Source organism: Vidua chalybeata, chromosome 4, assembly GCF_026979565.1.
Source record: "Vidua chalybeata isolate OUT-0048 chromosome 4, bVidCha1 merged haplotype, whole genome shotgun sequence".
NCBI lineage: Eukaryota > Metazoa > Chordata > Aves > Passeriformes > Viduidae > Vidua > Vidua chalybeata.
Window position 1 is genome coordinate 27,854,086 of NC_071533.1, and position 17,062 is coordinate 27,871,147.

General features: G+C 39.7%; 1 protein-coding gene across 2 annotated transcripts in view; it reads left to right on the plus strand.

Moving 5' to 3' along the window:
- The window catches only part of CENPC (centromere protein C), a 28,912-nt gene extending 12,087 nt beyond the window's left edge, over positions 1-16,825 (plus strand). For both annotated transcript variants that reach the window (XM_053941078.1, XM_053941077.1), the window contains exons 13-19: positions 211-315; positions 1,126-1,224; positions 3,803-3,901; positions 4,188-4,342; positions 4,765-4,855; positions 6,290-6,359; positions 16,456-16,825. In XM_053941078.1, the coding sequence (XP_053797053.1) occupies positions 211-315; positions 1,126-1,224; positions 3,803-3,901; positions 4,188-4,342; positions 4,765-4,855; positions 6,290-6,359; positions 16,456-16,498 (662 nt within the window). In that variant the 3' untranslated portion in view covers positions 16,499-16,825. The remainder of the gene's footprint in view (positions 1-210; positions 316-1,125; positions 1,225-3,802; positions 3,902-4,187; positions 4,343-4,764; positions 4,856-6,289; positions 6,360-16,455) is intronic.
- The last annotated feature ends 237 nt before the right edge of the window (positions 16,826-17,062 follow it).

Genomic DNA, 17,062 nt, shown 5'->3' on the forward strand with positions numbered 1-17,062 from the left:
AAGGGAGGGTGAAATACTGATGTATGCAAAAGAAGGCATTTGGTAATACTTGAATCCTATTTTCTTGTCATGATAACAATGTGATAAATATATCAGCTGGGAAGGGCTGACCCACTTGTGGTACAGAACAAGAGGAAAGAATACTTAATATTTTCTGTCTCTGAATTTTTCTTTCATACTTAATGTGAATGACTTCATCCTTCAAATCAGTAATGCCTTCGAACACACCCAATGTTCGTCGGACAAAAAGGATACGGCTGAGACCTCTGGAATATTGGAGAGGCGAGCGCATAAACTATACTATGAAGCCTTCAGGTATTAGTTCCAAAATACCTATTTTCTTCCTTCTGATAAAGCAGAAAAGAAAAATCTGAGTTGATCTTGTGCTGTGCAAGCCTTGAGATGCTTACTCTATTGCGTAACTGTTTTAAAAAGATTATTTGTGGTCTCCAGTTACTTAGTCATCTCTCCATGTAGTTTTTTTCTCTTCTGACACTCCTGTGTCAGCTGAAAATAATATCAGCAGAGCACGTTGAGTACTTTTACCTTCACTGTTGAGGGAAGAGCAGAACAGTTTCTCTGTGCTAGTGGGTTTTTTTATGTCAGAGATTGTGTATGATACTGGAAAAAGAGACAATCTACTGGATCATTTATTAGAGCATTTCTTTTTGTGTGAGGATTGTTTTTGAGAGCAGATGCTATAACATTTTATAATCTCAGTGTTAAATACCCTAAGTGAGAAAATAGATCTTGTTCTCAGCAATTTTTTTACTGACAATTCTGCCTAGTTTAGTACTTTCCTAATTAATTAGTTCACTGAAAAATAGTATTTTTGGTGTCTGTAAAAGTGATTTTTGTCTTAAAAAATTATTTGCATGTAATGGCTTTCTGAAATGTTCTTTGAAATTTCATCAAATCATTTTCAAAATGTCTCAAGTTGCACTGCACTCCGAAGTATTTAATGTTGAAAAGTTTTTTGTTTGTTCTGGCTTTCTAAACTGATCTGAAAAGTTCAGCATCAAGGAAGTCTATTCTCAATTGCAATGCTGGTTGGTTATGCAAATTTGCATTCTTTTAGATTTATTATGAATTAGTGGACTTTTGTTTAACTTCCTTTTGTTTCAGGAGGGCTTATGATTAGTGGACTAGTGCATCCAGAAACGGAATCTTCCAGGAAGCATAAAAGGAGGAAGGATTGTCCCAAGCAGAAAACAGATAAAACAAGTAGGACCAAAGACTTTTTTCCTTTGGATACTTTAAAAAGTCTCTTTAATCAAATGCTCTGCTGCTCTACGGTTTTTCTCCTGTAAACACTCAGTTCTCTCTCTGGTTGAAAATAATTTTATACCATAGTTTATTAATATGATCTGATGAGAAAAAACCTGCTCCTACTGGATCTATAGCAATGCTGTACATTGTTGTAGTAAAATTGTTCACTTTTCAGCATAAGGAGGAAATGCTGGACATACCCAGAAGTGCTGTTGTTCCTTTAAAGCAGGGACTGAAGAGACTAAACTGTACTCATCTTGTGCTCAGATCATGATGCTAGTGTGCATGGTTAAGGTATAAAAACTTGTAGCTGTTTTGCTGATGCCTGTAACACATCTAAAAATGCAGCAGAGAGTGTTAGTAGGGCTTCAAGCTGTTGTAGTTTAAATACCAAACCACAACATGGTAGGTGAAGAGAGAGCTTTAAGAACAGTGCATAAAATGGTTAAAAGTGGGCAATAAATCTGTGTTTTAGCAAACAGAGACTCTCTGGCCAGTATATAATATATATGTAAGTAGTGCTCAGAAAAAAGAGTCAAAGTCCAAAAGCCAAATTATTTTTGTTGTGCTTTGTGGAAGATGTTTTAATGCTAAAGAGCCTTTATTTAATGGGGACTGTCTAGAGCTTTTGTTTGAAGCTGAAGCATTTCTCTGTGAAGTTATAGAACTATTAAAACAAGTGCTAACAAACATGGAAAATGCCATATGGTTTTAGTACTAAACTAATCAGGACTGACATAATCATCAGAGAAATAAGGAAGAAAACAATCATTGTTGGTACCAATTTCTGATTTTACATGTGTTTCATGTAAGTTTTATTCCTTACCTCAAAAAGAAAGTGGTAGGACTGGAGAAGGTTTAGGGAAAGCTCATCAAAAACCTAGGACTTCTGTAGTGAATTCTCCTCAGCCCTGAAGAGAATACTATGGAGGCCTCTAAGGAAGAGGTCTAAAAATACCTCTGAAATCATGAGTGACATGGAGAAGGGAAATAGAAGTAAATGGTCTTGTTGGGGTTTTCTGCTTGTTTTTTTAAACACAAGAAACTAGAAAGTGTGCAAGGAAGACAGGGAGAGCTGGGTTATTCAGCAAAATAAGGTGGCCATTCTCACCGTGTCCTTCCTGCCCAGAATATTGTGCGTAAAAATATTTATGTTGTTTCAAGGCAAGAACCAAATACATTAACAGGAGAGTTAATAGCTCTAAATAAAGTGTGGGAGCTCCAGGTTAGAGGTGAAAAGTATTCAATTGAATGTATTATATTGAGTATATTTTTATGACATTTTGAGGAATGGAAGGAGTACCTGCTTTGGGCCACTGATAGACAGGACCCCGGTATAGATCAATATTTGATCTAAGTACAGTTTATATTGTAATATAAATCACTTGCAGCCCATGAGAACCTGAGCTGGTAGTGACTGTTCATACTGTATCTTACAAGAACTCTTGGTTGCTTCAAGTGCCTTTGAACTGTCTTCCAGAAGTGATTGCTTTCCTCTGTGGCAGACATTCATCCTCAGAGATAGTGTTTCACTCACATCCTTCAGTCTTAGTGATGCATGTAAGGCCTGTCAGCCAAGTAAAATTTCTAGCACAAATTCTTAAATGTTAGTGATACAATAAAAATTCTGTTTTTATAGCTATAGAGTTTCACCTCTTGCTGCTTCTTTTTATAGAGAGATGGGTGGAACAAAGCTGTTCAAACACAGTAACTTTCTTCCTCCTCCTGATTGTCTTGCTGTAAGAGCATTTAAGCTGCCATGAGTGCCTACAAAGTGCTATAGCTTGCCTTTGGCATGCTTCTTCTGTCTGTATTTAAAGAAATTTCCTGTAGAGCTAAAATTGTCTTAAGAGAATTCTGCAAAAGAGCTTTGGAATATTTATTCTGCCGTGAATATTCTAAAGCATCTCTTTTCTGTTTGAAAAGCATTGTGTTATCATCAACTCTTAGGATATTTCTTTCTCTGGAAAAGTCCTTTTTATTATAGCAATAGTTCTCAGATTTACAACTTAGAGTGAGATTCCTGTAATGTTATTTCTTGAGAAAAGGAAAATTGGACATGTGCTTATCCTTGAATGCTTTCTCTCTTAAGTTCCCTGATGCATCTCAACAATAGGTTGAGCAAAACCACCTGTTCTTTGCACTTCATCATGTATTTCATATTCTCTCAGCATCTGTTGCTAGAAAAACTCTTCTCTCAGAATGCAGAGTTTAGTTTTGAGTAAATACTGTTGTTAATGGCATAGGATAAATAGTTGGCATTTCCCTAGGAATTGCCTTAGGATTTAGAGAGTGTTCATCTATAACACATGGAAATTATTTCAATGAAAAAGACATTTTCAAAGAATTGTTATGGATGGTTTTCTTTATTTGAAGGAAGAGTATTCAGTCTATTTAATCACTTATTAAAGGAAATTTAAGTACCTAATGTGTGACATTAGAACTGTGGAAGAGTTGTAGTTAAATTATTAACTATTTTTAAATCTATTTTGATTATTTTTTTTGTTTTGTTTTGGTTTCTTTGTATTCTCAGATAGAGGAGAGATACCTGGAAGTTTGGACCACAGCCTAGCTGATGCGTCTAAGCCAGCCATTGTACTGGACCCAGTAACAAATCAGGAAGTGAATCTAGGTGAGTTGAATGGATGTGACCAAGGGACTTCCTGAATTATATAGTCTTACGAGAAAAAAAAAATATTCATGCAACATTGGGCATAAAAAGGTGAGGTTCTGAAATATTCATTGCTCTTCTGGTGAAAGTTCTGAGGGAGACACAAGAAGTGTCCTAATTTTTCAGCTAAATGTTGAGTCTAGCTTTTGGGGAGGTGTTGCACTGAAACAATATGTATTGCACTGAGCATGTAACAAGAGTAATTATGTGGTAGCATTAATGTTAATCTCCTGGACATTTTTTGTAGATTGTATAAACACTGCAAGCAATCAAGCTTACTTCTTCAAAGATGATGCAATAGAAATACAAAAAAAATTGAATACATCTCTTTTTGCAACTGGTAGATTGATCCTGAAACCATATAAAGAAAAAGGGCACCAGTTTGTCGACATGGATACAATAGTAAGTGTGCTTTTTAAAAATTTTAATGAAATGGACTTTGTAAACAGAAGATCTATTAGGCGGTTGGAAATAACGTATGAAGTTGAGAGGTCCACCCCACCCCCCAAAACAAATGAACATTAACATATTGTTTGTTGAAGGTTCTTTGTATGCATATTGCCCTGCTTTGCTTTGTAGTAAATCTGTATGTCCATGTGCTCCTACTTTGTGAATCTTGCCAGCAAGACAGAAATATCAGAAAAATAAAACTAGACCACATCCCCCTTTTGAGTTGTGCATCTTATTTTTCATCAGTATGGGGAAAAGAGTTTGCAGCTCTGTCGGCTGATTTGGGTTTCTATCTTTGTTATGTATGTGCAAGTGTTTTCTTGACTATTTTCCTTAAATGGTGCTAACCTCAGAACCCTTTGGCTTCCATTAAGGCTTTCCATATTATCCATGGCAAAGTTATTGTGACATTACATAAGACATCATATTACCTGACTGCAGGGGACTGCTTCTATGTTCCAGCAGGTGAGTGTGTGTGTCTGAAACCCATTTGTTGGGAGGTGCAGGAGACTAAATCATCATGCTAGGAATCAAAACCAAACAGAATGATTGAATAGGGAATGGGACAGTACAGGGTGAGGAAGAATGGAATGTGACACAACACTGGACATGGGTTGATGATCTAATGGTTGAATGCAGGGATACACATACCTCTTGTTTATGTGAGTTGGCCTCAAAATTTTGATTACGCTACTAAGTTCTAAGAGTAAATTTCTCTTGGTATTCTGATTCTGTCACTAGCTGTAATGTTGAGGAAACATCAGAGACAACCTAATGTTACTAGTAATTAATATAATTGTCTCTGTCACCATATGCTTGCTGCTTTTTTCCTGTGTAAAATTATGAAAATCCATTTGGATCAGTTCACCATATTTTGTGCTTGTATACAGAAGGTTCAAACTATCTTGTTGAATAGGTTGTAACTTCATATGTTCTTGAGAATTTAAAGACCTGATTTTGTCCTTCTGATATAGAAGTGGCATGAATTCCATATGGGAGGCTTTTCATCAGTGGGTTAAGACACTAGTCTGGAGATTTCATAGTAGTGTTGAAGCAGGCTTTTCATGAAGCTGTAGAGAGCTTTTGTACAGCTCTTCTTTCTTGTGAAGAGGCTTATCTTCAGAAAATGAGAAATTAGCCCATTTTTCCCCTGTTAACTTTTCAGCAGTGTCCTGACTGAACAATCATTGCTCAGTCAATGCTTGGTGCTTTGAAGCTGGTTTTTTTGGTGTTAAAATCTTAAAAGTCTAGTGGGTCTGCAGAGAAAATTTTGTCATTTGCTTTTTGGGAAAGTAGACTATATAAAATGCTGAAGGTTTTGTATGACCATAAGGATCTACACTTCATTTTTCCCTGCTTCCTGATGGCCAGTCTCAGTATGGCTGGATGGGCAGTGCAGTGTTTGTGGCAGGTGATCCCTGTAATTCATCATGTGGCTGTGAGGATGAATGTGAAATCATATGAATGTGAGGATGTTGTTCATTCCCCGTGTTCAGGGCCTATTAAATAATTCTATTTTGTGGTTATGTTAGTGTGCAAATCTCAAGAGAAGATCTGCAGGTAAGTTTCCATGTGCAGTTTTTATTGTAGGAATAAGTTAAAGTAAATTCAGTCACCTTAAGGTTTTATTGTGGGTTTTGAGAGCTGAGAGCTCATGCCTGTTACATTCTTCTCAGTAAAAATCTTCTAAGCATAGATGAAAGTAAATGACATTAGGTGTATTCCTTGTCATTCCTTTGAAATGCACTGACCTGCCTATAAGAGTAGCATCCTAGATTAAGAGCTAATATTCCTTCTGTTAAAATACATAAAATGAAATTATACTTGGCTGAAGACAGGAGAGGACTTAAAAAATTGCCAATGGATCCTAAGGCAAACGTACTCTGTTTTTCTTTGTAGGAAATGGATATAATATACGTAATCTTCTGAATGAAGAAAGTGTTCTTCTCTTCACACAATTCAAAGACAGGTGAAGAACTTTCTGCAAAGAAGTTTGCTTAAACACTTGTCAAATTTTTGTACATTTTGAAGTTCTTTTTGCATACAAAAATGTTTGAGTTGGCCTACCCTAACATTACAAATTAATATAGAGCAGCTGAAATCAAGAAGAGTTGAGGGAAAAAGCCCAGAAGAATGTTGGTAGTTCGCTGTCAAACTGAAATGACATACTGAAGGACCTTGCTCTGCATCAGTTACTGTTCTTGGGCCATCCAGTGACAGAAGGATATAAGTGTGAAATGTGTGGGTGTATTTGTTGTTCCAAATTGTATCAATATGCTTAATCTCCCTAAAGATGCTTAGCACTTAAAAAAATGTTGGCATCCTCAGCTAACATCTGATAGATAGTCTTAACGACTGCCTGGTACAACCTGCTTAGAATAATCTCTGTTTAAACCTGCTGTTTGCATTCCAGTAATTGTTGTCTAGGAGATGGGCTGCTGCAAGGCTGCTGTGCTGGGGTCCAGCTGCCTTCTCATATGTTAACGACAGGCAACCCTTCCTTGTCTGGCAGCTGGATGATTAGTGCCTCCAATCTCAATAGGAAAATAGGAGCTCTTAAGTAGGAGCTTATCAGTTGTGTCTTTTGTGTGGGAACTACGGCCTGATTAGCTCTGAACATTGTTGATAGCTTTATTTTGTGTAACAGTGATAGGTCATTGTCAAATGTATTACTTTAATATCTCCTTTTGATTTGCTTGCTGTGTTCCTGGATAATAACGAGGACCTTTGGGAAAGCTGTAATTATACTGTATACTCCAGAAGCCAAGTCTAGACAGCAGATGGTATACATAGCATTTGTCTCCCAAGCTCTTCGAGGTTCCTTCTGGCTGAAGATAAGGACAAACTACAGCTATTCTCATATGCTGCTTTCTCTCTCTGGTCATTGCTATCTTTGAAGAGAAGGAGATAAGGAAAATTGAATTGGAATTGTGAACTCTTAAGGACTCGAGGATTGAGCAGTAACCTTGTAACCAGTCTTGGCCATGATCTTCATGCTAAATCTAGAGTATACATTAAAGTAGGAAAGAGGAATTAGCTCTCAGCTAATTTCCTGTATCTGTGAAAGGTCTTGGACACCAAGATTACCATGCCTCTGTGAAAGATCCTTTGGATTGGAGGATTTGAGCTAATACTTTCTGTCATTCTCTTTCAAGCAGTAGTTCCTATGATTAGTGCATATATAGACTGACAGGGGAAATACTTGGTAGAGATTGTGTGCTGTCTTTTCATTCATGGCTAAGTCACATGTAACTCTGAGAAAATGAAACAGGAACATGCCTATTGCTATTTAGTTCTATCTTGAAACAAACTACTTACTGTCAGAGTTCAGACAACACAGAAAATCCTTTTTTTCCAGCTTCAACTTTTGTAAGCAGTTTAAGAGTTAAAAAAGAAAATATTCATTTCGTCACTAGATATAAATTTGATGTTGGCAGCTTTTCTAAATTTTGGACTTGAGTTGGTCTCTTCAAGGTCAGCAAGATTCAAATAATGTCCTTCCTGTGCTGGAGCCATACCAGCTACCAGATGGGCACACATGCTGTCTCACTGCTTGAGGGGATCCCACCCACTAAAACGTTTAGTTTTTAAGTCTTTCAGCTCCTCAGGCCTACAGAGATCTGGAACTTTGCCACTTGGAAAAAGTACAGGGCTAGTATTAAACCTAAGACTCTGCTTCCAACCCAAGCAGGTCTCCCAGTGGTCAGGCCATGGATGTGATGGTCTCTGATCCCAGCAGCAAATTGCTTCCAGTTAAAAATGAGAACAAGGAAAGTTTTCAGTTGTGTTAATGGTTGGGGAGTTCTGAACAAAAATACCGTGCAGATTTCTTTTCTACAAATAGGGTAGCAGAAGGATGGATACTTAAGGGGTTAGTGTAGGTAACTTATGTGGATGGACTATAGGGCTTGGTGCTAAAGGAGAGTGTGGGTGGATGCTGTGACAGAGCTCAGCAGGCTGCTACTTGCCAGGGATGTGTTTTCATTTGGTGGGCTGGGATGGGAAGTGATGACAATGTTATATCAGGCACTGATGTGTCTTTGCCCCCTGCAGCTTGGCAGCAAGATCATGAGGGAGTTTTCTTTTGAGTCAAGAGAAATAAGTTCTTCAGGATGCTTTCTAAAGCAGATTTAATGTGTGCAGACCTTTTCCTGACACAGGCTGGAAAGTACAGATGTTCAAATGCAGGTTTCAGGTTTCAGGTCAGCATACCTGTTTGTCTTTTCCTAATTCTGTGGCTGGGAGTATCAAGGAAAACAGGGCAGATTTGGTAAAGTATGTCACTTTTTAGGCTGGATGGTTTTGTTGCTCTCTGTCTGGTTGGGTTCTTGAGAGAAATGTCCTGTGTAGTCTGCAGAGAACATTTTGTAGCTGGACTACATCTTAATATGTTTGTGGTTTACTTTTTTTTAAGAAGCAATATCAGGTTTGTCAAGGGATGTTCTCTGGAATATTGCTCTGGTTTAGCAACAGTTCTGTTGTTTGTCAGTAGATGGGGCTTCAAGCACAGCTCTTAGTCCTTTGCTGGCATCTGTGCTGATTAGGGTCTGCTTTTTGAAAGGCAGGAAGAGCAGTGTGTTACAGGTGGAGATAAATTTAGTTGAATTCTCTTGCAAGGAGATTTAAATCAGTTGCCATTCATTCCCACTAGGACTTAACTACTGAACGTTGCTAAGTTCATTCTGTTACATGGATGTTGTACTTGTTGCAGCCACTTGCACAAAATTGTTCTTTAAAACATTAGTGCACAGCAGGACCTGGGTTGTTCACTGTTGGTCTGGATTGCATTTCAAATTTTTTTCAACTTGGCACTTGTTAGAAATTTGTTGCTGTGTCATTAGCCTAAATATAGTGTGAGGAGATGCAGGAGAATCTTGTGAGTGCCAGGACTCCTATGGCTGCTGAGTTCTGCAGTGTGTCAATCAATAATCAGTTGCCAGTCAGAAGCAGCAGCTGATGTTTCACCTCTGCCTGGTCTTGTTTTGGTTCCTGCTTCCTACATTTTTGTGTACTGTAGGCCAAACAGGATATTGCAAAGAAACAAGCCTTTTCTGAAATGTGAGAAGTTAGTGTTCTTCCTACATACGTGTGATTCTTTTTGCCAGCCTGTTTTCTGCTCTGCTGAGTTATCTCACTTCCACTGGCTACTGTGGTTTAGCTAGGTGTTTGTGGAGCTAGGCTGAAGTTAGTTAACCACTATTACCTGTTGTGGAGTGAAGTTGGGATCTTTGTCTTGAAGGAGACAAAATGTGAGATACACTTACTGTTCCTGGAGGATATATACTGATATCCTAGTGGATATCCCTGTTTCAGTATTTTAATTCATTGCTTTCTATCAGCAGTAATTGAGAGAGCTGGAAGCAAAAGCCAAGTCACATATTTCAGTTTTATGTTAATAGGTTCATGTATTCTATAACAGGTACTATGGTAACTCCAGGGGCTTCTTTTAAGAGGCTTAACTGAAAAGTCATGCCACAATAAAAAGCCACAGCTTTGAAGGCTGTGGCTCCCTTCAAAAAAAATACAGGTTAGTAGTTTCTTTTGGAAATCTATCTTTTTGTAGTTTCATTTGGTTAGAAAGCTGTTCTTGTTTTACTAAACAAAGCTTTTTGAAGTTTAAATTAGCAAAAGAATGATTGCAGAACAGTCAGATGTGTATGCATATCCATATTTGTACAACTCTGTAAACCTAAAATAGGAGATTGTGAGCTGAGTAATTACAGACAAAATAAACAGGACCAATAAAACAAGCTGTTGAGGCACATATATAGCTTCTTCTATTTTGCAAGTGCAGAACTAAATTGGTTATCTGCAGATGATTTTAAATTAACATTTGGGGAATGCAATAAACCTAAAGAGCTATTTCCTTATTTCATAACAGTTGATAAGACATTTAAGCATGAAGGAATATTTCTTGTATTTCTACTGCTGTATAGACTCTGCATGATGTCTTTTGTAATACAGGATTTACTTTAAGTGGTGATTGATTGCAGCTGATACATCTAACTGAAGAGCATGGGCCCATGCCTCTTTAATGGTACTCACAGCTATTGTAACTGAATATCCTCTTTCTTCCAAGCTGGTACATTTCCTTGGCAGAATCCTTCACAGATATTCACAAATATAGTCAGAAGAGATCTCACAGGCAAACTTTTTGGGTTGTATAGGTGAGCTTCAGTTAGGATTTGACAACCAAAGTGAGTTCTGTGGTCCCTTTCTAAGATGAAAACATGGTTGATCATCAGTCAGAACAGTGGGCTGCAGCTTATTAGGAAACAAATATGTTTAAAGGTTTGTCTTCAGAGCTGCTCTGTGTTTTTAAGCCCACTCATAAAGCTCCTGTTCTGATCTGCTTCATTTGAGCTTCTGTGCCCAAGTAAAGGTACAACACAAAGGGTTGTAAAACCACAGGTACTGTGTGCTCCTTCTGCAGTCCTGTTTGGAGCACAAGAGAAACAGCGAGTGAAACAAGGAGCTGGAAGAAACAAAGTGTTTACTTTGTGACCTTGACTGTTGAGATGCACATCTAAAAGTGTTCACAGAAAAAAAATATTAATGTCTAGAATAAGGTTTTAAATATCTCTTTGCAGCTTGATAGGTAAAGACTTTTAAAGTTGAAAACTGAAGAATTCCAGTACTCTTGACAAATATTTAGGAAGTTTATTAAATGGGTATGATAGCTGTTAACACACATTATTTAATTTAGCTTTTTTTTTTTTTTACTGTGATGGTGTTTAAAGATGCCTTTTCCTGTGTTTTCAGTATCTGAAGTGAGAATTGATCAAGATGGCAGATGAATGGGAATGCAGTGAGGGTGTCTTCTAGAGTCAATGTGCTGTAAAGAGGGAGGGGAGAGGAGTGATCTGAGAGGTGTAAACATCATGAAGAGCTCTATGTTAGTGCTCAAAGGTGTTGCAGACTGACTGGTCTAGGTTGTGCAAAGCATTTCCAATGAAGCTCAATAACTTTGAAAAGATTATATGGGAAAGGTTTTCTGGTATTGGTGCCACAAGGACACAGCTGTGTCTGCTGGTAACCCACACTCCTGGTTTGGGATTTTAGTAGTGATCTGATCACTTGCATTTAAGAGCATTATGTCATCTTATCTAAAACTACAGGGTTCAGCTAATGAGCTTGAGATATAATCCACCTAAGAAGAGGCCTGAATTTAATGAATTGTATACCCTTTCTTTATGTTAGCAACACTTCTGTGTTGTAGTACAGTGGGGGTAATTACAAGAATTGAAATTTAATTACAAAGAAGTTTTTTTCAAACACTATCTAGACTTGAAATTTTATTGCTGACAAAGAGGGGGCTCCCCTAGGATGCAGTAGTCTATTCACTGAAGAAACTGAGCACTTCTCTTATATTTCAGTTAGTGCCAAGTGAGCTCTGAGGCTAATTAATCAAAACAAATTCACAATTAAGCCCAGGAAGTAAGACTAATTAAGTAGACAGTTAAGAAAAGTGCTGAAGAAGGAAGCAACCTTAAGGGGGAAAGTATGAGACTCCCAGTACTGGCCCATGAAGGACAATTAAGTGATAATTGCAGAGGCCTTTTTGCATCTAGCAAATGCTGTCTGCCTTTTATTATGGCTGATTTTCTTAGTAGAAGCAGACATTTGCCTCATGTGCAGCTAAGCTCTACTACGCACTTTTACGGTAATTCACAGGTAAAGCAGAGAGGTTGCTACAGTTATAAATTAGAACTCAGCTCCCAGACTTGAACACTATTTTAGATAGTGAAAAAGACCCACTGTGATTTAAAGACAAACTAAATGTTTGCTTTATTTTCCTCTTCATTTTGTGGCATACCAAGTCCATGTTAGCATCCTGTTTAACCTTTCAGACAAATTACACTGGGTGAACTATGAGAATTTAGAAGAGCTTCATTTTGTTCAGTTGCTCACCCCACTGAAGCACACAGAATCATTACCTTGTCATGAAATGGCTTCTGCTGCTTATGACCTTGTATTGGGTTTGTATAGCCAGGTTTTGATAGTGGTGGGGGGTGGTTATTGGGATGGCTTCTGTGGGAAGCCAGTAGCAGCGGCTGCGCGTTGCTTTTCCCAGACCCGGTCAGCTTGGGCGCCTCGACTTCTTGTTGGGGTCGGTGCTGGCCGCTACTTCCGGGCGCTTCTGCAGCTGCGCCCCGCTGTGGGCTGGCCGTGTGTTGCCATCAGCGCGAGGGAAGGAAATGAAGAGGCAGGGAATTGTCCAAACCCATCCACGTGGCGGCTGGATGCTTTATTGGTCACGGGAGCTGCGATGGAGAAGCCGCGGCCACTCCCAACCTCGCGTAGACGAATCTGGCCCCGAGGTTGGGGTGCCGCGGAGGGATATAGGGGTGGGACAGGGGAGGACAGGAACCCTCCGCCCAATGAGTGCAGACGCATGGCGGTGATGTGTGCCACAGCGACCAATGGGAACACAACGGGGGCGGACACGGGGCTTCGGGGCAAATGGGACTGCGAAAATGAGGTGACGGACACGGAATTCCCGGGGCCACATGCGGGAGTGGTCACAGGAGTGGCAGGGGAGAAAACCCAATGGCAGGCAGCTTGGGGCTAACTTCCGGGGTGGGGGGGCAGAACACGGGGGGGATGCACGAGGATACATGGAACCGGTAAGCTAACAAAGACCAGAAGCCCAAATCTGAACCTAAAACCCAGGATGCAACAAGCAGCAGCTTCCCTGTGTCTGACAGAGCCAATGCCAGACAGCTCCAGTGGCAACCTGCCACTGGCCAAGGCTGAGCCCACCAGAGTTGGTGCTAACTACTCCGTGGTAACATTTAAGAATGAAAAAATGTTACTGTGCAGTAGTAATAATTGCCAGAGAAGAGAGGAGTGAGGATATGTGACAGAAACAGCCCTGCCCACACCCAGGTCAGTGAAGAAGGAGCAGGCACTGGAGCTGAGATTCCTCTGCAGCCTATGATGGTAATGGGTGAGTGATCTCTCCCTGTCCTCATCTCAACCCAGGAGCCTTTCCTTATATTTCCTCTTTTCAGCTGATTACTCCAGCTGAGTCAGGAGAGTGATAGAGTGACTTTGGTGGGCACCTGGCATCCAGCCAGGGTCAGCCCACAGTCCTGCATTCATGCTGCATGATACATTTGTGGGTTTTGCTGGGGGGAAAAAAAAAAAAAAAAAAGGACCCTACAACACCAGTATTGTTTTGACTGAAAATATTTTAAATTTTCTTCTGAAGAACTTTTTAAGTTAGCAAAACTAATCTCTGATGAGCTGAAGCTTTTAGATGAGGCTGCAGCCCCTGAGTTCCTTCATCCCTCCTTCCTCATTTCCATTGTGAAATGTGATGCTAATGAAGTACAAAACCTCTCTTAATATATTTGACTTAGCATGGGCTATAGATTTGTGTAAGTGTTCCCTTTTTTCCCCCCCCCATATCTGGAACTTGAATTATTGCAGAAATTACAGTGGAGAGGTCCCCTCAAGTATTTATTGAAACGTTGATAATAATTTATTTTTCTTCATTAAAATTCCATGTGAACAGTATGCTACTGTGATGTACTGCAAGTCTTGAAGTATCTGCCCAAAGTTCACTTTTGTCTCTCTTTTTCTTTCTTCTCTTGAAACAGGCTGCAAGATGAGGCATTCACCTGCTGCTGTTTCAGCTCAGCTGTTCCATCAAGTTTCAATCTGCTCCTTCATTTTTTGTCTTGCTGCCTAAACTAATTTCCTGCCCTATTTGGATTGCATTTTCCTTACCAAAGTTTTCTTTTCTGTCTTTTTGCCACTTGCAAGGATTGAATAATTTCTTAGCTCAGTTCCAGGTGTTTTAATTATTTCAGAGGTGTTCTTGTGCCTGAATGTTCCTTTGCTACCTTTCCTGCAAGTTTTGTACAGGGCCTGGCATAGCTTCCAGTTTTCACCCTGAGAAGTGATGCAAAGCTTTCTTTGGCCTCTGTTCTTTGAAGGATTTTTGTGTAGTTTTAATCCCAAGAAGGTTGGCTTAGGATGTCACTGGCAAGGTGTTTGTTATTGTCATCAGCTGCTGTTTTCCTAGCTGCAGAAGCAGAACTGAGACTGCTTCAGGCCCACTTGGTTGCCCTTGAACCTTGTCCATCTGCTTAGGCTGGCTCTGCAGTGCTGGAGGAGTCCATCCTAGCACCATTCCCCATGGCCAGACTTACCCTGCAGCACCATAGCATTGTGCTTTTTGCTCCTCTTAGAGCACTAATTCAGCATGCTGGTGACTTCCCTTGCCTTGGCACAATCTTGATGTGTGTCTGCCATCACTTAGGCACCACGCCATACCCTGATTTTCTATTGGCAGGATAGTCCAGGCATTCACCTGCTCTTACATCTTCATTCCTCTTGCCAGTGGGAATGCTGCCTGGCACCAGCTGGTTTTGGCACAGAGATGTGCTCACTGTTGAATGTGTGGGTGTGGATCTCTGATGTGCCCTCTCACATCCTCTTGCTACTTGACTTTTCTGGTAAATTCCAGGAGAAAGTAATCTTGGTTTTTAGTGTTTCTGCAGTGTCTTAGGAGTCTAGACTGAAAGAGCTGTGAAGGCTGGGTAGCCCCTTAGGATCAGCTTCATATATTTCTCTTGGAGGTGGAGCTGAGACCTGGCCAAGCACATGTGACATACCCTTCCATGTGGAACAGTCTGTCCACTAAATTGAGATTCCATCATCTCTGTTTTACCATTCTTAGTGCCATGTGTGGGAGCATGTATTTGCAAAGCACATCAGAGTGTTGGTGTACACACTTGGCATCCTCATTCTTACTGCTGTGATTACTGCAGAGAGCTCAAGAGGTACAGAAGAGATCAGGAAACAGAAGCTCATGTGAGGGGGAAAGCTTATCTGAACCTGGGGCAGCCGGCTCTTGGTGGTCGTGCTTGAGCGGAAGTGTTGGATCAAATGACTTCCAGAGGTCCCCTTGGACCTCAGACATCCTGAAGTTGCAACTTGTGCTATAGAAGCTGCTCTTCCCTAAGTTTAGTTCATGTTTTGGTTGGGAAAACCCTTATTTTGTTACCCCTCAAGTGCAGAGCAGTCTTTTCCATGTCACACAGCAGCCCACCAGTATTGCCACCAGAGTGTGGGACAGTGCCTGGGCCCCAGCCACTGCCATCTCTTTCTCCACACTGAAAGACAAAATGTGCACATTAGGTAGAGTCACAAGTGTCAGCTTTAACCTTGCCTTTCTAGTCTTAGCTCTGAGGAGTCCCTCTAGGGCGGACACATACCTGGGTTTGATGGGAAGCCCACTGTTCAGTTTGGGTGAATTAGCTAACACTTTTAGGCACATACACTGCAAAACATTTTACTGTATTTAGATAGTGGCTTATTATTTTCACCTGCAAGTCTTAACAGCAGTCTTTATTTTGTGCATGGGCTTCAAACCAGTCGAAAATTTGTTATCTTGCACAGTCCAAGCTATCAAGTGTCTGCTTTTCCCATATAACTCTACATGTGGAGTAGCAGTACTCAGCTGTCACTTGATGTGGGGAATTGCATCAGATATTATTCTCTCAGCAAGCATTTTAGTTCCTGGTTATTTTCGCTACTGTCAGCAGCTTTTTGTGACCTTTGGAACTGCGGACCAGAGATTGTGAACCATTTGTATAAACCCAAGTTAAAGGGAATTCAAGTACACGCAAAATGTTTATAAAAATAACATGAAACTCACATGCACATTAACTACTGAGGCCTCTTGGTCCTTCACAAGATATATTTCGTATTCAAAATAGCTTAGGAAAATACCCGGAGAGCAAGTGTCAGTGCCACAACCAGGTGTGGCTTTGACAGCTCCAGGTTTTGCACAGATGAACACATTTGTCAGAGACCACTATTAGTGAAATTAAATTAGGCTAATGTGCTCTTTTGAGCATAATTGAAATTATACTAATGTTTTTATTGATTTGCCACTGGAGTAGGTGAATGCTGTGATGTCCTTGCTGCTGTGAGTACAACTTGCAGGTGTTCCACTTTACTGTCTTACAACTCTCCAATATTATGGCACAGATAGGCCTATTTTTAATTGTGTCAATTTGAACTAATTGCTGGTTTTTTTTATAATTTAGAACAAGAGCAAGAAATGTGTTGTTGGACAACTCTTCCCCATAACTTCACCTGCAAATTGAAGATCATCTAATGCAGAGGAGTTCTAAAGAAAATTGAACATTTTCATCGGACACCCCAGTTTTAGGGGCATGTTGTTTCATTGATCTTAAAGATCTTTCTTCAGTGTAAATGGTAAATACATAGTTTGTTATGAATTTTCTTTTGTATCAATAAATATTAAGTAATGCAAATCAGTTTTGATTTGATTTTAAATAGTTTTAGAATCAGTTTTTTAGCATTCCATGTGGTTTTGAAAATGCAGGTAATTGCATGAGTTTGACTTGTAAATATTTATGAATAAATATATGAGTTATCTTGAGTGGCTTCAAAGATGTCATGAACTGAAATGTTTCACTGTTTCTTTGGAGTTGTTGAAACATTCAAAGGGAGTTTGAAAGTAAAATAGTTTTCAAAGGATAGAGTCATAGAATCATTAAAGTTGGAAAAGACCTTTAGGACCATCCAGGTCAACCACTAACCCAGCCCTGCCAAGTCCATCACTAAACCATGTCCCTGAGTACCATGTTTTTTAAATACTTCCAGGGACAGTTATACCACTTCCCTGGG